Below are 25,308 nucleotides of genomic sequence, written 5' to 3' on the forward strand. Positions count from 1 at the left end.
CATGACCAGTACAGGCTGTTCTGATGGAAAGCAATGCAGAAACACTACAATATCGTTTTTGAGCTTGTCAGGACATAAGAACACTAGTTTAAACCTTGGCATCTGCAACTGTGCTTTTAGGGTGTATTGAGCTGTTTTAAAGTTGCCTGGCATCAGAACATGACCAGTAGAGGCTGTTCTCATAGAAACCAATGCAGAAACACTACAACATTGTTTTTGAGCTTTTCAGGACTTAAGAACAGTAGTTTAAACCACGGCAAGTGTAACTGTGCTTTTAGGGTGTATTGAGCTGTTTTAAAGTAACCTGGCATCAAAACATGACCATTACAAACTGTATACCTAAGAACCAATGCAGAAACAGTAAAACATCGTTTTTGAGCTTTTCAGGCTGTAGAAACACTAGTTTAAACCACGGCCTATGCAACAGTACATTTAGGATGCATTAGGCTGTTTGACAGTATTCTGACAACAGAACATGACCATTGGAGGCTGTTTTGATGGAAACCAATGCAGAAACAATACAATATTGATTTTGAGCTTTTAAGGAAATAAGAACAGTAGTTTAAACCACGGCAAGTGTAACTGTGCTTTTAGGGTGTATTGAGCTGTTTTAAAGTAACCTGGCATCACAACATGACCAGTACAGGCTGTTCTGATGGCAAGCAATGCAGCAACACTACAACATCGTTTTTGGGCTTGTCAGGACATAAGAACACTAGTTTAAACCACGGCAAGTGTAACTGTGCTTTTAGGGTGTATTGAGCTGTTTTAAAGTAACCTGGCATCAAAACATGACCAGTAGAGGCTGTTCTGATGGAAAGCAATGCAGAAACACTCAATTCAATTCAATTCAATTTTATTTATATAGCGCCAAATCACAACAAAGTTATTTCAAGGCACTTTACAAAATAAGGTTTAAAACCTCACACAACTAAACCCAACAAATCCCACATACAGCAAGCATTTAATTTGACAGCAACAGTGGAGAGGAAAAACTCCCTCTCTAACGAGGAAGAAACCTCCAGCAGAACCAGACTGGATGTGGGCGGCCATCTGCCTCGACCGGTTGGGGTGAGAGGATAGAGAGATAGAAAAGCAGAGCAACAGCAACAAGCAACAACAAGCAACAACAGAGCACAGGCAGGATGGTAGGACCAGGGACTGGATGCAGGCAGGATGGTTGGATCCGCAGCTGCCCATCACAGACACCAAACTTTGAGTCCAATGATACCTGTGGGTGAGGACAGAGAGGGAGAAAGAGTGGGGGTGGGGGGAAGAGAGGAGAGAAGCACAACTACTGGACAGAAAGAGACAAGGTTAGTTAAACATGGGACAATGATGGGAGGTTATGGGACAGAGGAGGTAGAAGGAAACAGAGGAGCTCAGTGTATAAATTAAGTCCCCCAGCAGTCTATGTCTATTGCAGCTTAACTAAGAGATGGTTCCTGTGACTAACAATAATTGCCAGTGACCTGAACCATCTCTAACTATAAGCTTTATCAAAAAGGAAGGTTTTAAGCCTAATCTTAAAGGTGGAGAGTGTGTCAGCTTCTCGAACCTGAAGAGGGAGCTGGTTCCAGAGGAGAGGAGCTTGGTAGCTAAAAGCTCTGCCCCCTGTTCTACATTTAAACACTCTAGGAACCGTAAGTAGCCCAGCACTCTGAGAACGAAGTGTTCTGCTGGGAGCATAAGGAACTATAAGGTCTTTAAGATAAGAAGGAGCTTTATCATTGAGTACTTTGTATGTGAGTAGGAGAATTTTAAATTCTATCCTACATTTTACAGGCAGCCAGTGCAGAGAAGCTAATGTAGGAGAAATGTGATCTCTCTTTCTAAGTCCTGTCAGAACTCTGGCTGCAGCATTTTGAATGAGCTGTAGGTTTTTTAAGGAGCTGTTAGGACATCCTATGAGTAAGGAGTTACAGTAGTCCAGCCTAGAGGTAACAAATGCATGGATCAGTTTCTCTGCATCGCTCTGAGAGAGGATGCTTCTGATTTTAACTATATTTCTAAGGTGGAAGTAGGCGGTTCTGGAGATTTGTTTAATGTATGATGTAAAAGAGAGATCCTGGTCAAACATGACACCAAGGTTCCTCACAGTAGAATCTGAAGCTAATGTTATGCCATCCAGGGTGGCTATCTGACTCAATAGTGTCTCTCTCAGATTTTTAGGCCCAACAATAAGAATCTCGGTTTTATCTGAGTTTAGTTGAAGGAAGTTTTGGGACATCCAGGATTTGATGTCTTTTAAACAACCCTGAATTTTGACTAGTTGATCTGTTTCATTTGGTTCCAAGGACATGTATAGCTGAGTATCATCTGCGTAAAAATGAAAATTAATAGAATGCTTTCTAATAATCTCACCTAGAGGAGACATGTATAAGCTAAACAGAATTGGACCCAGCACAGAACCCTGTGGAACTCCATAGCTAATCCTTGTGCGTGTGGAGAATTTATCATTAACATGAACAAACTGGAATCTGTTCAACAAATAGGATTTAAACCATCCCAATGCTGTTCCATTAATCCCGATTCTATGTTCTAGTGTCTGTAATAGAATGTGATGATCAATTGTATCAAATGCAGCACTAAGATCTAACAGGACAAGGACAGAAACTAGACCATTGTCCGAAGCTAATAGAAGATCATTAGTGACTCTAACCAGAGCTGTTTCTGTGCTATGATGTTTTCTAAATCCTGACTGAAAATCTTCATACAGGTTATTCCCACTAAGGTGGTCAGATAATTGTTTAGCCACGATTTTTCCAGAATCTTGGAAATAAAGGGTAAATTTGAAATGGGCCTATAGTTGGCTAGTTGTCCAGGGTCAAGGGTTGTTTTTTTCAATAGAGGTTTGACCACAGCCACCTTAAAAGCCTGTGGTACATAGCCTAGTTGTAAAGATTGGTTGATTTGATTTAATATGGATGAGCTGATTAAAGGTAGAACTTCTTTGAGTAATCTGGTTGGGATTGGATCTAAAAGACAAGTGGACGACTTGGAAGAGTTGATTATTGAGGTTAACTCCATATGAGTTATGGGGGAGAAGCTGTCTAGGTAAGACAGAGGATTTAATAAATTTAAAGTTAATGGATCTAGACAGTGCTTTCTGTCATTTGGAAGAAGTCGCTGCTGAATGTTTTTTCTAATGATAATAATTTTATTAGTAAAGTAGTTCATAAAGTCATTGCTGCTGAGATTTAAGGGGATAGTAGACTCAATACAGCTATGACTCTGTCAGCCTGGCTACAGTGCTGAAAAGAAACCTGGGGTTGTTTTTGTTTTCCTCAATTAGGGAGGAATAATATGTTTTTCTAGCAGCACAAAGTGCTTTTTTATATTTCATTAGACTGTCCTTCCATGCAATGCAGTTTACATTTATTTTGTTGGAACGCCACTGTCTTTCTAGTTGTCTAGTCCTTTGCTTTAGACTGCGGATGTCTGAGTTATACCACGGAGCTAACCTCCTCTGATTCACTGTCTTCTTCTTCAGAGGAGCCACTGTGTCTAACATTGTACGTAGAGAAGCTGCAGCATCATCTACAAGACAGTCAACCTGTTCATAAGGATTAAGGTGACTGTTCTCTGTGTATCTGCAAGACATTGAGGCAAAAGATGATGGAATCATCTGCTTGAATCTGGCAACAGCATTGTCAGATAAACATCTGCTATAGTAACATTTCTTTCCAGCTGTTATAGGGTCAGTTGTGCTAAATTCAAAAGTTAATAAGAAATGGTCAGATAACAGAGGGTTTTGGGGAAGAACTATTAAATTATCAATTTCAACTCCATATGTCAGGACAAGATCTAGAGTGTGGTTAAAAACGATGAGTGGGTTGATTTACCTGCTGTGTAAAACCAATAGTGTCTATTAAGGAGTTAAAAGCAGTGCTGAGACAGTTGCTGTCAACATCTACATGAATGTTAAAGTCTCCCACTACAATGACTTTATCTGTGCTAAGAACTAAGTCAGATAAGAATTCAGAGAATTCAGTTAAGAACTCTGAATATGGAGCAGGAGGACGGTAAACAATACAAAACACAACTGGTTTCTGAGTTTTAGAGTCTGGGTGAGAAAGGCTCAGAGTGAGGCTCTCAAATGAGTTATAACTATGTTTAGGTTTAGGAGTAATTAATAAATCTGATTTATAAACTGCTGCTACTCCTCCACCTCTACCTGTACTTCTTGGAACATGATAGTTGATGTGACTCATTGGAGTCGACTCATTTAAAGTAACATATTCATCCTGCTGCAGCCAGGTTTCAGTGAGACAGAACACATCTATGTGATGGTCACTTATCAAGTCATTTATTAAAAAGGATTTAGATGAGAGAGATCTGATATTTAATAAACCACACTTATTAGCTTACTATTACTTTGTTCCGTAAGAGGAACTGTTTTGATGTTTATTAAATTCTGGTAAGTCACTCCTCTTTGATTTGTTTGTGACTTGTATAGTTTAGGTGGTCGAGAAGCAGACACAGTCTCTATGCGATAACTAAGACTAAGAGTGGGTCGCGGCTGTAGAGAACATGCAGAGAGGCGTGTAAGACTGCAACTCTGCGTCCTGGGCTCCACTCTGAGTTGTCACGGAGTGGGGGGACTAAGCAACATGGCCATGTTACTAGAGAGCAGAGAGGCTCTGTTCAACGTGGGATGGACGCCGTCTCTTCTAATCAGCCCAGGTTTTCCCCAAAAAGTGCTCCAATTAGCCACAAAGCCCACACCGTTTGCAGGACACCACCTAGACAACCAGCGGTGGAGCGATGACAGCCGGCTATACATGTCATCGCTGGTCACATTGGGGAGGGGACCAGAGAAAACTACGGAGTCCGACATTGTTTTGGCGAACGAACACACCGACTCAATGTTAGTTTTAGTGACTTCCGATTGGCGTAACCGGGCGTCATTAGCTCCTGCGTGTATTACGATCTTAGCGTACTTACGTTTATCCTTAGACAGGAGCTTAAGATAAGACTCAATGTCGCCCGCTCTGGCCCCAGACAAACACCTAACTATGACCGCTGGATTCTCTAACTTCACGTTTCGGACTATGGAGTCACCAATGATCAGAGTGGGTTTCTCAGCGGGTGTGTCGCTGAGTGGGGGAAAATCTGTTTGAAACGTGAAGCGGTTGGTGGTGCACCGTGGGCGCCTGCCTAAAGCTACGTTTCTTACGAGCCGTGACCCAGTCGTTGCCCAGCTGCCTGGGACCTGCCGGGGGACTGGTAGCAGCTAAGCTAGGAGGCTCCGCACCGGCTAAAGGGACCTGGCTAGCTGGCCTGTTTTCTAAAGTGCGAAGCCGAGACTCTAAGTCTAACAACCTCGCCTCCAACCCTGCAACTAGCGTACACCTATTACAGATACCATTACCATCACTAAAGGAGGCGGAGGATAAGCTAAACATAAGACACACCGAGCACCGAACAGAGCGAGAGGGAGAGGAAAAGGGGGAAGCCATAGCAGGAAAGTAAGCTAAGAGCTACGCTAGCGGAGAAAACACTTAGATAACAGTGTAAATTAGCAGGACGTTTAATGAGAGGAAAAGATGCTTGAGTGTTACAAGCTTGTTTTGCAACTTTTAGCAGTCGCTATCGGATATAAAACGATAATATTTAGAAAAGAGCGGAGAGTAACGCTGTACACACACAGCGGCAGCAAACCTCAGTAACCGGAAGTGACGCGATACGCTTACCGTCAGTGTCACTACAACATCATTTTTGAGCTTGTCAGGACATAAGAACACTAGTTTAAACCTTGGCATCTGCAACTGTGCTTTTAGGGTGTATTGAGCTGTTTTAAAGTAACCTGGCATCACAACATGACCAGTACAGGCTGTTTTGATGGAAACCAATGCAGAAACACTACAACATCGTTTTTGAGCTTTTCAGGACATAAGAACAGTAGTTTAAACCACGGCAAGTGTAACTGTGCTTTTAGGGTGTAATGAGCTGTTTTAAAGTAACCTGGCATCACAACATGACCAGTACAGGCTGTTCTGATGGAAAGCAACGCAGAAACACTACAACATCGTTTTTGAGCTTGTCAGGACATAAGAACACTAGTTTAAACCTTGGCATCTGCAACTGTGCTTTTAGGGTGTATTGAGCTGTTTTAAAGTAACCTGGCATCACAACATGACCAGTACAGGCTGTTCTGATGGAAAGCAATGCAGAAACACTACAACATCGTTTTTGAGCTTGTCAGGACATAAGAACACTAGTTTAAACCATGGCAAGTGTAACTGTGCTTTTAGGGTGTATTGAGCTGTTTTAAAGATGCCTGGCATCAAATCATGACCAGTACAGGCTGTTCTGATGGAAAGCAATGCAGAAACACTACAACATCGTTTTTGAGCTTTTCAGGACATAAGAACAGTAGTTTAACCCACGGCAAGTGTAACTGTGCTTTTAGGGTGTATTGAGCTGTTTTAAAGATGCCTGGGATCAAATCATGACCAGTACAGGCTGTTCTGATGGCAAGCAATGCAGCAAAACTAAAACATTATTTTTGAGCTTTTCAGGACATAAGAACAGTAGTTTAAACCACGGCAAGTGTAACTGTGCTTTTAGGGTGTATTGAGCTGTTTTAAAGTAACCTGGCTTCAAAACATGACCAGTACAGGCTGTTCTGATGGGAAGCAATGCAGAAACACTACAACATCATTTTTGAGCTTGTCAGGACATAAGAACACTAGTTTAAACCTTGGCATCTGCAACTGTGCTTTTAGGGTGTATTGAGCTGTTTTAAAGATGCCTGGCATCAAATCATGACCATTACAGGCTGTTCTGATGGAAAGCAATGCAGAAACACTAAAACATTGTTTTTGAGCTTTTCAGGACATAAGAACAGTAGTTTAAACCACGGCAAGTGTAACTGTGCTTTTAGGGTGTATTGAGCTGTTTTAAAGTTGCCTGGCATCAGAACATGACCAGTAGAGGCTTTTCTCATAGAAACCAATGCAGAAACACTACAACATCGTTTTTGGGCTTGTCAGGACATAAGAACAGTAGTTTAAACCACGGCAAGTGTAACTGTGCTTTTAGGGTGTATTGAGCTGTTTTAAAGTTGCCTGGCATCAGAACATGACCAGTAGAGGCTGTTCTCATAGAAACCAATGCAAAAACACTACAACATCGTTTTTGAGCTTGTCAGGACATAAGAACACTAGTTTAAACCACGGCAAGTGTAACTGTGCTTTTAGGGTGTATTGAGCTGTTTTAAAGTAACCTGGCTTCAAAACATGACCAGTACAGGCTGTTCTGATGGGAAGCAATGCAGAAACACTACAACATCATTTTTGAGCTTGTCAGGACATAAGAACACTAGTTTAAACCTTGGCATCTGCAACTGTGCTTTTAGGGTGTATTGAGCTGTTTTAAAGATGCCTGGCATCAAATCATGACCATTACAGGCTGTTCTGATGGAAAGCAATGCAGAAACACTAAAACATTGTTTTTGAGCTTTTCAGGACATAAGAACAGTAGTTTAAACCACGGCAAGTGTAACTGTGCTTTTAGGGTGTATTGAGCTGTTTTAAAGTTGCCTGGCATCAGAACATGACCAGTAGAGGCTTTTCTCATAGAAACCAATGCAGAAACACTACAACATCGTTTTTGGGCTTGTCAGGACATAAGAACAGTAGTTTAAACCACGGCAAGTGTAACTGTGCTTTTAGGGTGTATTGAGCTGTTTTAAAGTTGCCTGGCATCAGAACATGACCAGTAGAGGCTGTTCTCATAGAAACCAATGCAAAAACACTACAACATCGTTTTTGAGCTTTTCAGGACATAAGAACAGTAGTTTAAACCACGGCAAGTGTAACTGTGCTTTTAGGGTGTATTGAGCTGTTTTAAAGTAACCTGGCTTCAAAACATGACCAGTACAGGCTGTTCTGATGGGAAGCAATGCAGAAACACTTCAACATCATTTTTGAGCTTGTCAGGACATAAGAACACTAGTTTAAACCTTGGCATCTGCAACTGTGCTTTTAGGGTGTATTGAGCTGTTTTAAAGTTGCCTGGCATCAGAACATGACCAGTAGAGGCTGTTCTCATTGAAACCAATGCAAAAACACTACAACATCGTTTTTGAGCTTTGTCAGGACATAAGAACACTAGTTTAAACCACGGCAAGTGTAACTGTGCTTTTAGGGTGTATTGAGCTGTTTTAAAGTAACCTGGCATCACAACATGATCAGTATAGGCTGTTCTGATGGAAAGCAATGCAGAAACACTAAAACATTGTTTTTTGAGCTTTTCAGGACATAGGAACACAAGTTTAAACCACGGCAAGTGTAACTGCTTTTATGGTGTATTGAGCTGTTTTAAAGTAGCCTGGCATCAAAACATGACCAGTAGAGGCTGTTCTGATGGAAAGCAATGCAGAAACACTAAAACATCGTTTTTGAGCTTTTCAGGACATAAGAACACTAGTTTAAACCACGGCAAGTGTAACTGTGCTTTTAGGGTGTATTGAGCTGTTTTAAAGTAACCTGGCATCACAACATGACCAGTACAGGCTGTTCTGATGGAAAGCAATGCAGCAACACTAAAACATTGTTTTTGAGCTTTTCAGGACATAGGAACACTAGTTTAAACCTTGGCATCTGCAACTGTGCTTTTAGGGTGTATTGAGCTGTTTTAAAGTAACCTGGCATCACAACATGACCAGTACAGGCTGTTTTGATGGAAACCAATGCAGAAACAGTAAAACATCGTTTTTGAGCTTTTCAGGACATAAGAACACTAGTTTAAACCACGGCAAGTGTAACTGTGCTTTTAGGGTGTATTGAGCTGTTTTAAAGTAACCTGGCATCAAAACATGACCAGTAGAGGCTGTTCTGATGGAAAGCAATGCAGAAACAGTAAAACATCGTTTTTGAGCTTTTCAGGACATAAGAACACTAGTTTAAACCACGGCAAGTGTAACTGTGCTTTTAGGGTGTATTGAGCTGTTTTAAAGATGCCTGGCATCAAATCATGACCAGTACAGGCTGTTCTGATGGAAAGCAATGCAGAAACACTACAACATCGTTTTTGAGCTTTTCAGGACATAAGAACAGTAGTTTAAACCACGGCAAGTGTAACTGTGCTTTTAGGGTGTATTGAGCTGTTTTAAAGATGCCTGGGATCAAATCATGACCAGTACAGGCTGTTCTGATGGCAAGCAATGCAGCAACACTAAAACATTATTTTTGAGCTTTTCAGGACATAAGAACAGTAGTTTAAACCACGGCAAGTGTAACTGTGCTTTTAGGGTGTATTGAGCTGTTTTAAAGTAACCTGGCTTCAAAACATGACCAGTACAGGCTGTTCTGATGGGAAGCAATGCAGAAACACTACAACATCATTTTTGAGCTTGTCAGGACATAAGAACACTAGTTTAAACCTTGGCATCTGCAACTGTGCTTTTAGGGTGTATTGAGCTGTTTTAAAGTTGCCTGGCATCAGAACATGACCAGTAGAGGCTGTTCTCATAGAAACCAATGCAAAAACACTACAACATCGTTTTTGAGCTTGTCAGGACATAAGAACACTAGTTTAAACCACGGCAAGTGTAACTGTGCTTTTAGGGTGTATTGAGCTGTTTTAAAGTAACCTGGCATCACAACATGATCAGTACAGGCTGTTCTGATGGAAAGCAATGCAGAAACACTAAAACATTGTTTTTTGAGCTTTTCAGGACATAGGAACACAAGTTTAAACCACGGCAAGTGTAACTGTGCTTTTATGGTGTATTGAACTGTTTTAAAGTAGCCTGGCATCAAAACATGACCAGTAGAGGCTGTTCTGATGGAAAGCAATGCAGAAACACTACAACATCGTTTTTGAGCTTGTCAGGACATAAGAACACTAGTTTAAACCACGGCAAGTGTAACTGTGCTTTTAGGGTGTATTGAGCTGTTTTAAAGTAACCTGGCATCACAACATGACCAGTAGAGGCTGTTCTGATGGAAAGCAATGCAGCAACACTAAAACATTGTTTTTGAGCTTTTCAGGACATAGGAACACTAGTTTAAACCTTGGCATCTGCAACTGTGCTTTTAGGGTGTATTGAGCTGTTTTAAAGATGCCTGGCATCAGAACATGACCAGTAGAGGCTGTTCTCATAGAAACCAATGCAAAAACACTACAACATCGTTTTTGAGCTTGTCAGGACATAAGAACACTAGTTTAAGCCACGGCAAGTGTAACTGTGCTTTTAGGGTGTATTGAGCTGTTTTAAAGTAACCTGGCATCACAACATGATCAGTACAGGCTGTTCTGATGGAAAGCAATGCAGAAACACTAAAACATTGTTTTTTGAGCTTTTCAGGACATAGGAACAAAGTTAAACCTTGGCATCTGCAACTGTGCTTTTAGGGTGTATTGAGCTGTTTTAAAGTAACCTGGCATCAAAACATGACCATTACAAACTGTATACCTAAGAACCAATGCAGAAACAGTAAAACATTGTTTTTGAGCTTTTTAGGACATAAGAACAGTAGTTCAAACCACGGCAAGTGTAACTGTGCTTTTATGGTGTATTGAGCTGTTTTAAAGTTGCCTGGCATCAGAACATGACCATCTTAAGCCTGTATTGTTAGAAACTGGAAATCTTCTTATAAAGAAATCAACCGGAGATCATCAGTGTGATAAACCATCTCAAAGTTTACTCTCATGTCGACACGGAGTGGATCACAATTACATCTAAGACGTAAGGCACAATCTCACTATGTACAAGTATCCACTGAAGGACTGAGGACACAAGACCTGTATTTATACCCCTGTTACAAACCCCCACATGAGCTGTTGACTGGTCTTTGATATACATGAGTGCAGTAAACCCCCCTTTACTTCCTTTAACAATGTTCCTTTGGTCACTACAGTGAAACCCCCACGAATTTGACAACCAAATGCTTGATGACCCCCCAGGAACAACCCTCAGCCAGAGGCACAGCATCTCATGACAAACACAAAATTTCCCACATTCCTCCCTTTTTGACACCAAGTGTCAAACATACAAACAAGGAAAATTATTGTCAACATTTGAAGGTATTGTCCATTTGCTGTCTGTCTCCCTTTTAAGTCCTTGATATTCTTTTGATGCTCGTCCACATTCATAGAAGGAAACATGGTTTCCCTACTCACAGAAGATTCCTTAAAACCTGTTCTGTTGAAGGAGTTTCTGATGTTGCTCTTCTGTTGATTCCATCCAATAATGCCAACTTCCTCTTCTCCTGGTTCAACCTTTTGCTAATGAGTGACACGGACTACATAATAAAATGTTATTTGTTTCTATAGTTTACCTGGTGCCAAAGTTGAACATCCTCACCCAGTTTCCATTGTTTTGCAGCCTGTTAATCAGAGCCTGTAAGAATTAAATAGTAATTCTCTGGTTTTTGTTCCTAGACTCACTTGGGCAGATGCTTAGACTTTAATTGGATTTTTTCAAACACACAAGTCTCCACTCATTCTGATCTTCCCATACCACAGCCATTGGTTAGACATTAGCATTCACACAATTACCTTATGATGACTCTGGTTCAGCCAGGTTAGTTTGAACGACACATTCGTTCAGAGCAGCGTACCCTGTGGTGTGTCATCATGCTGCCCACACACACTGAGGAGTCATCACAAGATTATAGCATTATATATATTATTAGATCAATCATATTCCCTTACTCCAGTGGGGGACATCCATAGATCTACTATCTCCATTAATTAAGTATAATAATAGTTATCTTATATAACAGTTATAATTAATCTAGACTTAACAACCAACAACAAAAAACAACAAGCTACATCTGACACAAAGTGACATATAACACACAAGCTGAGCTTAAAGTGGTTCACAATCTTGCTTAATTTTTCTCGTACGGGGGTTTCCCTTATAAGCCCTCATGGCTTCAACAAATTCTTCGTAATCTACCAGTGATCAATCAGTTACCTTCCCTGTTTGTTTGTATTTTTTTTTATCCACACTGGTGTCTGCTACTCACAAAGTCCTTCACAGACTAATGGGCTCTCACTCACCATCAAGGTATTACAGAATTTTAAACACGAACGTGACTTAACCAATACCAAGCGCTACAACACCCAAAGTGTTTCCGTAAACAGAGATGATTTCATAACACTGTACTCACAAACTTAATGGAGCGTCCGCTTGTCCGCCACCCGGACCCAGCATTCAGGCGGGATTCCAGCCCTCCATTGTTGGAGCGGAAATTTCCCTGAATCTCCTTTGAGATTCCCACCGGTGGTTTACCTTCAGTCTGGGCCAGGCGTCGATCAACGGAACATCCATCCCACTTCTGACACCAAAGTCTTGTGGAAATCTTCTTATAAAGAAATCAACCGGAGATCATCAGTGTGATAAACCATCTCAAAGTTTACTCTCATGTCGACATGGAGTGGATCACAATTACATCTAAGACGTAAGGCACATCTCACTATGTACAAAGTATCCACTGAAGGACTGAGGACACAAGACCTGTATTTATACCCTGTTACAAACCCCCACATGAGCTGTTGACTGGTCTTTGATATACATGAGTGCAGTAAACCCCCCTTTACTTCCTTTAACAATGTTCCTTTGGTCACTACAGTGAAACCCCCACGAATTTGACAACCAAATGCTTGATGACCCCCCAGGAACAACCCTCAGCCAGAGGCACAGCATCTCATGACAAACACAAAATTTCCCACAAAACCAATGCAGAAACACTAAAACATCGTTTTTGAGCTTTTCAGGATATAGGAACAGTAGTTTAAACCACGGCAAGTTTAACTGTGCTTTTAGGGTGTATTGAGCTGTTTTAAAGTTGCCTGGCATCAGAACATAACCAGTAGAGGCTGTTCTCTTAGAAACCAATGCAGAAACACTACAACACCGTTTTTGAGCTTGTCAGGACATAAGAACACTAGTTTAAACCACGGCAAGTGTAACTGTGCTTTTAGGGTGTATTGAGCTGTTTTAAAGATGCCTGGCATCAAATCATGACCAGTACAGGCTGTTCTGATGGAAAGCAATGCAGAAACACTAAAACATTGTTTTTGAGCTTTTCAGGACATAAGAACAGTAGTTTAAACCACGGCAAGTGTAACTGTGCTTTTAGGGTGTATTGAGCTGTTTTAAAGTAGCCTGGCATCAAAACATGACCAGTAGAGGCTGTTCTCATAGAAACCAATGCAGAAACACTACAACATCGTTTTTTAACCTTGTCAGGACATAAGAACACTAGTTTAAACCACGGCAAGTGTAACTGTGCTTTTAGGGTGTATTGAGCTGTTTTAAAGTAACCTGGCATCACAACATGACCAGTACAGGCTGTTCTGATGGAAAGCAACACAGAAACACTACAACATCGTTTTTGAGCTTGTCAGGACATAAGAACACTAGTTTAAACCTTGGCATCTGCAACTGTGCTTTTAGGGTGTATTGAGCTGTTTTAAAGTTGCCTGGCATCAGAACATGACCAGTAGAGGCTGTTCTCATAGAAACCAATGCAGAAACACTACAACATTGTTTTTGAGCTTTTCAGGACTTAAGAACAGTAGTTTAAACCACGGCAAGTGTAACGGTGCTTTTAGGGTGTATTGAGCTGTTTTAAAGTAACCTGGCATCAAAACATGACCATTACAAACTGTATACCTAAGAACCAATGCAGAAACAGTAAAACATCGTTTTTGAGCTTTTCAGGCTGTAGAAACACTAGTTTAAACCACGGCCTATGCAACAGTACATTTAGGATGCATTAGGCTGTTTGACAGTATTCTGGCATCAGAACATGACCATTGGAGGCTGTTCTGCAAGAAAAAAATGCAGAAACACTACAACATCGTTTTTGAGCTTGTCAGGACACAAGAACACTAGTTTAAACCACGGCAAGTGTAACTGTCCTTTTAGGGTGTATTGAGCTGTTTTAAAGATGCCTGGCATCAAATCATGACCAGTACAGGCTGTTCTGATGGAAAGCAATGCAGCAACACTAAAACATTGTTTTTGAGCTTTTCAGGACATAAGAACAGTAGTTTAAACCACGGCAAGTGTAACTGTGCTTTTAGGGTGTATTGAGCTGTTTTAAAGTTGCCTGGCATCAGAACATGACCAGTAGAGGCTTTTCTCATAGAAACCAATGCAGAAACACTACAACATCGTTTTTGGGCTTGTCAGGACATAAGAACACTAGTTTAAACCACGGCAAGTGTAACTGTGCTTTTAGGGTGTATTGAGCTGTTTTAAAGTAACCTGGCATCAAAACATGACCAGTAGAGGCTTTTCTGATGGAAAGCAATGCAGAAACACTACAACATCATTTTTGAGCTTGTCAGGACATAAGAACACTAGTTTAAACCTTGGCATCTGCAACTGTGCTTTTAGGGTGTATTGAGCTGTTTTAAAGTAACCTGGCATCACAACATGACCAGTACAGGCTGTTCTGATGGAAAGCAACGCAGAAACACTACAACATCGTTTTTGAGCTTGTCAGGACATAAGAACACTAGTTTAAACCTTGGCATCTGCAACTGTGCTTTTAGGGTGTATTGAGCTGTTTTAAAGTAACCTGGCATCACAACATGACCAGTACAGGCTGTTCTGATGGAAAGCAATGCAGAAACACTACAACATCGTTTTTGAGCTTGTCAGGAAATAAGAACACTAGTTTAAACCACGGCAAGTGTAACTGTGCTTTTAGGGTGTATTGAGCTGTTTTAAAGATGTCTGGCATCAAATCATGACCAGTACAGGCTGTTCTGATGGAAAGCAATGCAGAAACACTACAACATCGTTTTTGAGCTTTTCAGGACATAAGAACAGTAGTTTAAACCACGGCAAGTGTAACTGTGCTTTTAGGGTGTATTGAGCTGTTTTAAAGTAACCTGGCTTCAAAACATGACCAGTACAGGCTGTTCTGATGGGAAGCAATGCAGAAACACTACAACATCATTTTTGAGCTTGTCAGGACATAAGAACACTAGTTTAAACCATGGCATCTGCAACTGTGCTTTTAGGGTGTATTGAGCTGTTTTAAAGATGCCTGGCATCAGAACATGACCAGTAGAGGCTGTTCTCATAGAAACCAATGCAAAAACACTACAACATCGTTTTTGAGCTTGTCAGGACATAAGAACACTAGTTTAAGCCACGGCAAGTGTAACTGTGCTTTTAGGGTGTATTGAGCTGTTTTAAAGTAACCTGGCATCACAACATGATCAGTACAGGCTGTTCTGATGGAAAGCAATGCAGAAACACTAAAACATTGTTTTTTGAGCTTTTCAGGACATAGGAACACAAGTTTAAACCTTGGCATCTGCAACTGTGCTTTTAGGGTGTATTGAGCTGTTTTAAAGTAACCTGGCATCAAAACATGACCATTACAAACTGTATACCTAAGAACCAATGCAGAAACAGTAAAACATTGTTTTTGAGCTTTTTAGGACATAAGAACAGTAGTTCAAACCACGGCAAGTGTAACTGTGCTTTTATGGTGTATTGAGCTGTTTTAAAGTTGCCTGGCATCAGAACATGACCATCTTAAGCTGTATTGTTAGAAACTGGAAATCTTCTTATAAAGAAATCAACCGGAGATCATCAGTGTGATAAACCATCTCAAAGTTTACTCTCATGTCGACACGGAGTGGATCACAATTACATCTAAGACGTAAGGCACATCTCACTATGTACAAAGTATCCACTGAAGGACTGAGGACACAAGACCTGTATTTATACCCTGTTACAAACCCCCACATGAGCTGTTGACTGGTCTTTGATATACATGAGTGCAGTAAACCCCCCTTTACTTCCTTTAACAATGTTCCTTTGGTCACTACAGTGAAACCCCCACGAATTTGACAACCAAATGCTTGATGACCCCCCAGGAACAACCCTCAGCCAGAGGCACAGCATCTCATGACAAACACAAAATTTCCCACATTCCTCCCTTTTTGACACCAAGTGTCAAACATACAAACAAGGAAAATTATTGTCAACATTTGAAGGTATTGTCCATTTGCTGTCTGTCTCCCTTTTAAGTCCTTGATATTCTTTTGATGCTCGTCCACATTCATAGAAGGAAACATGGTTTCCCTACTCACAGAAGATTCCTTAAACCTGTTCTGTTGAAGGAGTTTCTGATGTTGCTCTTCTGTTGATTCCATCCAATAATGCCAACTTCCTCTTCTCCTGGTTCAACCTTTTGCTAATGAGTGACACGGACTACATAATAAAATGTTATTTGTTTCTATAGTTTACCTGGTGCCAAAGTTGAACATCCTCACCCAGTTTTCCATTGTTTGCAGCCTGTTAATCAGAGCCTGTAAGAATTAAATAGTAATTTCTCTGGTTTTGTTCCTAGACTCACTTGGGCAGATGCTTAGACTTTAATTGGATTTTTTCAAACACACAAGTCTCCACTCATTCTGATCTTCCCATACCACAGCATGGTTAGACATTAGCATTCACACAATTACCTTATGATGACTCTGGTTCAGCCAGGTAGTTTGAACGACACATTCGTTCAGAGCAGCGTACCCTGTGGTGTGTCTATCATGCTGCACACACACACTGAAGGAGTCATCACAAGCTTATAGCATTATATATATTATTAGATCAATCATATTCCCTTTACTCCAGTGGGACATCCATAGATCTACTATCTCCATAATTAAGTATAATTAATAGTTATCTTATATAACAGTTATAATTAATCTAGACTTAAAAACCAACAACAAAAAACAAACAAGCTACATCTGACACAAAGTGACATATAACACACAAGCTGAGCTTAAAGTGGTTCACAATCTTGCTTAATTTTTACTCGTACGGGGGTTTCCCTTATAAGCCCTCATGGCTTCACAAATTCTTCGTAATCCTACCAGTGATCAATCAGTTACCTTTCCCTGTTTGTTTGTATTTTTTTTTATCCACACTGGTGTCTGCTACTCACAAAGTCCTTCACAGACTAATGGGCTCTCACTCACCATCAAGGTATTACAGAATTTAAACACGAACGTGACTTAACCAATACCAAGCGCTACAACACCCAAAGTGTTTCCGTAAACAGAGATGATTCATAACACTGTACTCACAAACTTAATGGAGCGTCCGCTGTCCGCCACCCGGACCCAGCATCAGGCGGGATTCCAGCCCTCCATTTGTTGGAGCGGAAATTTCCCTGAATCTCCTTTGAGATTCCCACCGGTGGTTTACCTTCAGTCTGGGCCAGGCGTCGATCAACGGAACATCCATCCCACTTCTGACACCAAAGTCTTGTGGAAATCTTCTTATAAAGAAATCAACCGGAGATCATCAGTGTGATAAACCATCTCAAAGTTTACTCTCATGTCGACATGGAGTGGATCACAATTACATCTAAGACGTAAGGCACATCTCACTATGTACAAAGTATCCACTGAAGGACTGAGGACACAAGACCTGTATTTATACCCTGTTACAAACCCCCACATGAGCTGTTGACTGGTCTTTGATATACATGAGTGCAGTAAACCCCCCTTTACTTCCTTTAACAATGTTCCTTTGGTCACTACAGTGAAACCCCCACGAATTTGACAACCAAATGCTTGATGACCCCCCAGGAACAACCCTCAGCCAGAGGCACAGCATCTCATGACAAACACAAAATTTCCCACAAAACCAATGCAGAAACAGTAAAACATCGTTTTTGAGCTTTTCAGGCTGTAGAAACACTAGTTTAAACCACGGCCTATGCAACAGTACATTTAGGATGCATTAGGCTGTTTGACAGTATTCTGACAACAGAACATGACCATTGGAGGCTATTTTAATGGAAAGCAATGCAGAAACACTAAAACATCTTTTGTGAGCTTTTCAGGATATAGGAACACTAGTTTAAACCACGGCAAGTATAACTGTGCTTTTAGGGTGTATTGAGCTGTTTTAAAGTTGCCTGGCCTCAGAACATAACCAGTAGAGGCTGTTCTCTTAGAAACCAATGCAGAAACACTACAACACCGTTTTTGAGCTTGTCAGGACATAAGAACACTAGTTTAAACCACGGCAAGTGTAACTGTGCTTTTAGGGTGTATTGAGCTGTTTTAAAGATGCCTGGCATCAAATCATGACCAGTACAGGCTGTTCTGATGGAAAGCAATGCAGAAACACTAAAACATTGTTTTTGAGCTTTTCAAGACATAGGAACACTAGTTTAAACCACGGCAAGTGTAACTGTGCTTTTAGGGTGTATTGAGCTGTTTTAAAGTTGCCTGGCATCAGAACATGACCAGTAGAGGCTTTTCTCATAGAAACCAATGCAGAAACACTACAACATCGTTTTTGAGCTTGTCAGGACATAAGAACACTAGTTTAAACCTTGGCATCTGCAACTGTGCTTTTAGGGTGTATTGAGCTGTTTTAAAGATGCCTGGCATCAAATCATGACCAGTACAGGCTGTTCTGATGGAAAGCAATGCAGAAACACTAAAACATTGTTTTTGAGCTTTTCAGGACATAAGAACAGTAGTTTAAACCACGGCAAGTGTAACTGTGCTTTTAGGGTGTATTGAGCTGTTTTAAAGTTGCCTGGCATCAGAACATGACCAGTAGAGGCTTTTCTCATAGAAACCAATACAGAAACACTACAACATCGTTTTTGGGCTTGTCAGGACATAAGAACACTAGTTTAAACCACGGCAAGTGTAACTGTGCTTTTAGGGTGTATTGAGCTGTTTTAAAGTAACCTGGCATCACAACATGACCAGTACAGGCTGTTTTGATGGAAAGCAATGCAGAAACACTACAACATCGTTTTTGAGCTTTTCAGGACATAAGAACACTAGTTTAAACCTTGGCATCTGCAACTGTGCTTTTAGGGTGTATTGAGCTGTTTTAAAGTTGCCTGGCATCAGAACATGACCAGTAGAGGCTGTTCTGATGGAAAGCATGCAGCAGCAACACTAAAACATTGTTTTTGAGCTTTTCAGGACATAGGAACACTAGTTTAAACCACGGCAAGTGTAACTGTGCTTTTAGGGTGTATTGAGCTGTTTTAAAGTAACCTGGCATCACAACATGACCAGTACAGGCTGTTCTGATGGAAAGCAATGCAGAAACACTACAACATCGTTTTTGAGCTTGTCAGGACATAAGAACACTAGTTTAAACCTTGGCATCTGCAACTGTGCTTTTAGGGTGTATTGAGCTGTTTTAAAGTTGCCTGGCATCAGAACATGACCAGTAGAGGCTGTTCTCATAGAAACCAATGCAGAAACACTACAACATCGTTTTTGAGCTTTTCAGGACTTAAGAACAGTAGTTTAAACCACGGCAAGTGTAACTGTGCTTTTAGGGTGTATTGAGCTGTTTTAAAGTAACCTGGCATCAAAACATGACCAATACAAACTGTATACCTAAGAACCAATGCAGAAACAGTAAAACATCGTTTTTGAGCTTTTCAGGCTGTAGAAACACTAGTTTAAACCACGGCCTATGCAACAGTACATTTAGGATGCATTAGGCTGTTTGACAGTATTCTGACAACAGAACATGACCATTGGAGGCTGTTTTGATGGAAACCAATGCAGAAACAATACAATATTGATTTTGAGCTTTTAAGGACATAGGAACAGTAGTTTAAACCACGGCAAGTGTAACTGTGCTTTTAGGGTGTATTGAGCTGTTTTAAAGTAACCTGGCATCACAACATGACCAGTACAGGCTGTTCTGATGGCAAGCAATGCAGCAACACTACAACATCGTTTTTGAGCTTGTCAGGACATAAGAACACTAGTTTAAACCACGGCAGTGTAACTGTGCTTTTAGGGTGTATTGAGCTGTTTTAAAGTAACCTGGCATCAAAACATGACCAGTAGAGGCTGTTCTGATGGAAAGCAATGCAGAAACACTCAATTCAATTCAATTCAATTTTATTTATATAGCGCCAAATCACAACAAAGTTATTTCAAGGCACTTTACAAAATAAGGTTTAAAACCTCACACAACTAAACCCAACAAATCCCACATACAGCAAGCATTTAATTTGACAGCAACAGTGGAGAGGAAAACTCCCTCTCTAACGAGGAAGAAACCTCCAGCAGAACCAGACTGGATGTGGGCGGCCATCTGCCTCGACCGGTTGGGGTGAGAGGATAGAGAGATAGAAAAGCAGAGCAACAGCAACAAGCAACAACAAGCAACAACAGAGCACAGGCAGGATGGTAGGACCAGGGACTGGATGCAGGCAGGATGGTTGGATCCGCAGCTGCCCATCACAGACACCAAACTTTGAGTCCAATGATACCTGTGGGTGAGGACAGAGAGGGAGAAAGAGTGGGGGTGGGGGGAAGAGAGGAGAGAAGCACAACTACTGGACAGAAAGAGACAAGGTTAGTTAAACATGGGACAATGATGGGAGGTTATGGGACAGAGGAGGTAGAAGGAAACAGAGGAGCTCAGTGTATAAATTAAGTCCCCCAGCAGTCTATGTCTATTGCAGCTTAACTAAGAGATGGTTCCTGTGACTAACAATAATTGCCAGTGACCTGAACCATCTCTAACTATAAGCTTTATCAAAAAGGAAGGTTTTAAGCCTAATCTTAAAGGTGGAGAGTGTGTCAGCTTCTCGAACCTGAAGAGGGAGCTGGTTCCAGAGGAGAGGAGCTTGGTAGCTAAAAGCTCTGCCCCCTGTTCTACATTTAAACACTCTAGGAACCGTAAGTAGCCCAGCACTCTGAGAACGAAGTGTTCTGCTGGGAGCATAAGGAACTATAAGGTCTTTAAGATAAGAAGGAGCTTTATCATTGAGTACTTTGTATGTGAGTAGGAGAATTTTAAATTCTATCCTACATTTTACAGGCAGCCAGTGCAGAGAAGCTAATGTAGGAGAAATGTGATCTCTCTTTCTAAGTCCTGTCAGAACTCTGGCTGCAGCATTTTGAATGAGCTGTAGGTTTTTTAAGGAGCTGTTAGGACATCCTATGAGTAAGGAGTTACAGTAGTCCAGCCTAGAGGTAACAAATGCATGGATCAGTTTCTCTGCATCGCTCTGAGAGAGGATGCTTCTGATTTTAACTATATTTCTAAGGTGGAAGTAGGCGGTTCTGGAGATTTGTTTAATGTATGATGTAAAAGAGAGATCCTGGTCAAACATGACACCAAGGTTCCTCACAGTAGAATCTGAAGCTAATGTTATGCCATCCAGGTGGCTATCTGACTAATAGTGTCTCTCTCAGATTTTTAGGCCCAACAATAAGAATCTCGGTTTTATCTGAGTTTAGTTGAAGGAAGTTTTGGGACATCCAGGATTTGATGTCTTTTAAACAACCCTGAATTTTGACTAGTTGATCTGTTTCATTTGGTTCCAAGGACATGTATAGCTGAGTATCATCTGCGTAAAAATGAAAATTAATAGAATGCTTTCTAATAATCTCACCTAGAGGAGACATGTATAAGCTAAACAGAATTGGACCCAGCACAGAACCCTGTGGAACTCCATAGCTAATCCTTGTGCGTGTGGAGAATTTATCATTAACATGAACAAACTGGAATCTGTTCAACAAATAGGATTTAAACCATCCCAATGCTGTTCCATTAATCCCGATTCTATGTTCTAGTGTCTGTAATAGAATGTGATGATCAATTGTATCAAATGCAGCACTAAGATCTAACAGGACAAGGACAGAAACTAGACCATTGTCCGAAGCTAATAGAAGATCATTAGTGACTCTAACCAGAGCTGTTTCTGTGCTATGATGTTTTCTAAATCCTGACTGAAAATCTTCATACAGGTTATTCCCACTAAGGTGGTCAGATAATTGTTTAGCCACGATTTTTTCCAGAATCTTGGAAATAAAGGGTAAATTTGAAATGGGCCTATAGTTGGCTAGTTGTCCAGGGTCAAGGGTTTTTTTTCAATAGAGGTTTGACCACAGCCACCTTAAAAGCCTGTGGTACATAGCCTAGTTGTAAAGATTGGTTGATTTGATTTAATATGGATGAGCTGATTAAAGGTAGAGCTTCTTTGAGTAATCTGGTTGGGATTGGATCTAAAAGACAAGTGGACGACTTGGAAGAGTTAATTATTGAGGTTAACTCCATATGAGTTATGGGGGAGAAGCTGTCTAGGTAAGACAGAGGATTTAATAAATTTAAAGTTGATGGATCTAGACAGTGCTTTCTGTCATTTGGAAGACGTCGCTGCTGAATGTTTTTTCTAATGATGATAATTTTATTAGTAAAGTAGTTCATAAAGTCATTGCTGCTGAGATTTAAGGGGATAGTAGACTCAATACAGCTATGACTCTTTGTCAGCCTGGCTACAGTGCTGAAAAGAAACCTGGGGTTGTTTTGTTTTCCTCAATTAGGGAGGAATAATATGTTTTTCTAGCAGCACAAAGTGCTTTTTTATATTTCATTAGACTGTCCTTCCATGCAATGCAGTTTACATTTATTTTGTTGGAACGCCACTGTCTTTCTAGTTGTCTAGTCCTTTGCTTTAGACTGCGGATGTCTGAGTTATACCACGGAGCTAACCTCCTCTGATTCACTGTCTTCTTCTTCAGAGGAGCCACTGTGTCTAACATTGTACGTAGAGAAGCTGCAGCATCATCTACAAGACAGTCAACCTGTTCATAAGGATTAAGGTTACTGTTCTCTGTGTATCTGCAAGACATTGAGGCAAAAGATGATGGAATCATCTGCTTGAATCTGGCAACAGCATTGTCAGATAAACATCTGCTATAGTAACATTTCTTTCCAGCTGTTATAGGGTCAGTTGTGCTAAATTCAAAAGTTAATAAGAAATGGTCAGATAACAGAGGGTTTTGGGGAAGAACTATTAAATTATCAATTTCAACTCCATATGTCAGGACAAGATCTAGGGTGTGGTTAAAACGATGAGTGGGTTGATTTACCTGCTGTGTAAAACCAATAGTGTCTATTAAGGAGTTAAAAGCAGTGCTGAGACAGTTGCTGTCAACATCTACATGAATGTTAAAGTCTCCACTACAATGACTTTATCTGTGCTAAGAACTAAGTCAGATAAGAATTCAGAGAATTCAGTTAAGAACTCTGAATATGGAGCAGGAGGACGGTAAACAATACAAAACACAACTGGTTTCTGAGTTTTAGAGTCTGGGTGAGAAAGGCTCAGAGTGAGGCTCTCAAATGAGTTATAACTATGTTTAGGTTTAGGAGTAATTAATAAATCTGATTTATAAACTGCTGCTACTCCTCCACCTCTACCTGTACTTCTTGGAACATGATAGTTGATGTGACTCATTGGAGTCGACTCATTTAAAGTAAACATATTCATCCTGCTGCAGCCAGGTTTCAGTGAGACAGAACAGATCTATGTGATGGTCACTTATCAAGTCATTTATTAAAAAGGATTTAGATGAGAGAGATCTGATATTTAATAAACCACACTTTATTAGCTTACTATTACTTTGTTCCGTAAGAGGAACTGTTTTGATGTTTATTAAATTCTGGTAAGTATCTCCTCTTTGATTTGTTTGTGACTTGTATAGTTTAGGTGGTCGAGAAGCAGACACAGTCTCTATGCGATAACTAAGACTAAGAGTGGGTCGCGGCTGTAGAGAACGTGCAGAGAGGCGTGTAAGACTGCGACTCTGCGTCCTGGGCTCCACTCTGAGTTGTCAAGCAGTGGGGGGACTAAGCAACATGGCCATGTTACTAGAGAGCAGAGAGGCTCCGTTCAACGTGGGATGGACGCCGTCTCTTCTAATCAGCCCAGGTTTTCCCCAAAAAGTGCTCCAATTAGCCACAAAGCCCACACCGTTTGCAGGACACCACCTAGACAACCAGCGGTGGAGCGATGACAGCCGGCTATACATGTCATCGCTGGTCACATTGGGGAGGGGACCAGAGAAAACTACGGAGTCCGACATTGTTTTGGCGAACGAACACACCGACTCAATGTTAGTTTTAGTGACTTCCGATTGGCGTAACCGGGCGTCATTAGCTCCTGCGTGTATTACGATCTTAGCGTACTTACGTTTATCCTTAGACAGGAGCTTAAGATAAGACTCAATGTCGCCCGCTCTGGCCCCAGACAAACACCTAACTATGACCGCTGGATTCTCTAACTTCACGTTTCGGACTATGGAGTCACCAATGATCAGAGTGGGTTTCTCAGCGGGTGTGTCGCTGAGTGGGGAAAATCTGTTTGAAACGTGAAGCGGTTGGTGGTGCACCGTGGGCGCCTGCCTAAAGCTACGTTTCTTACGAGCCGTGACCCAGTCGTTGCCCAGCTGCCTGGGACCTGCCGGGGGACTGGTAGCAGCTAAGCTAGGAGGCTCCGCACCGGCTAAAGGGACCTGGCTAGCTGGCCTGTTTTCTAAAGTGCGAAGCCGAGACTCTAAGTCTAACAACCTCGCCTCCAACCCTGCAACTAGCGTACACCTATTACAGATACCATTACCATCACTAAAGGAGGCGGAGGATAAGCTAAACATAAGACACACCGAGCACCGAACAGAGCGAGAGGGAGAGGAAAAGGGGGAAGCCATAGCAGGAAAGTAAGCTAAGAGCTACGCTAGCGGAGAAAACACTTAGATAACAGTGTAAATTAGCAGGACGTTTAATGAGAGGAAAAGATGCTTGAGTGTTACAAGCTTGTTTTGCAACTTTTAGCAGTCGCTATCGGATATAAAACGATAATATTTAGAAAAGAGCGGAGAGTAACGCTGTACACACACAGCGGCAGCAAACCTCAGTAACCGGAAGTGACATCATTTTTGAGCTTGTCAGGACATAAGAACACTAGTTTAAACCTTGGCATCTGCAACTGTGCTTTTAGGGTGTATTGAGCTGTTTTAAAGTAACCTGGCATCACAACATGACCAGTACAGGCTGTTTTGATGGAAACCAATGCAGAAACACTACAACATCGTTTTTGAGCTTTTCAGGACATAAGAACAGTAGTTTAAACCACGGCAAGTGTAACTGTGCTTTTAGGGTGTAATGAGCTGTTTTAAAGTAACCTGGCATCACAACATGACCAGTACAGGCTGTTCTGATGGAAAGCAACGCAGAAACACTACAACATCGTTTTTGAGCTTGTCAGGACATAAGAACACTAGTTTAAACCTTGGCATCTGCAACTGTGCTTTTAGGGTGTATTGAGCTGTTTTAAAGTAACCTGGCATCACAACATGACCAGTACAGGCTGTTCTGATGGAAAGCAATGCAGAAACACTACAACATCGTTTTTGAGCTTGTCAGGACATAAGAACACTAGTTTAAACCATGGCAAGTTTAACTGTGCTTTTAGGGTGTATTGAGCTGTTTTAAAGATGCCTGGCATCAAATCATGACCAGTACAGGCT

The 25,308-nt window shown here is 41.1% G+C and overlaps 1 protein-coding gene and 1 pseudogene across 1 annotated transcript; both read right to left on the minus strand.

Annotated features, from left to right (window-relative positions):
- Nucleotides 1–676: 676 nt before the first annotated feature.
- Nucleotides 677–5,973, minus strand: LOC129604514 (uncharacterized; annotated as a pseudogene).
- A 13,943-nt stretch (nucleotides 5,974–19,916) lies between these two features.
- Nucleotides 19,917–24,720, minus strand: LOC129604513 (uncharacterized). Its single transcript, XM_055511083.1, has 2 exons — nucleotides 23,976–24,720; nucleotides 19,917–20,324 (listed from the first exon to the last, which is right to left on the minus strand). The coding sequence occupies exons 1-2, from the start codon at nucleotides 24,487–24,489 to the stop codon at nucleotides 20,230–20,232; spliced, it is 609 nt and encodes a 202-aa protein (XP_055367058.1). The 5' UTR covers nucleotides 24,490–24,720; the 3' UTR covers nucleotides 19,917–20,229.
- Nucleotides 24,721–25,308: the final 588 nt, after the last annotated feature.

The sequence above is a fragment of the Betta splendens genome, chromosome 8, assembly GCF_900634795.4.
Source record: "Betta splendens chromosome 8, fBetSpl5.4, whole genome shotgun sequence".
NCBI classification, from domain to species: Eukaryota; Metazoa; Chordata; class Actinopteri; order Anabantiformes; family Osphronemidae; genus Betta; species Betta splendens.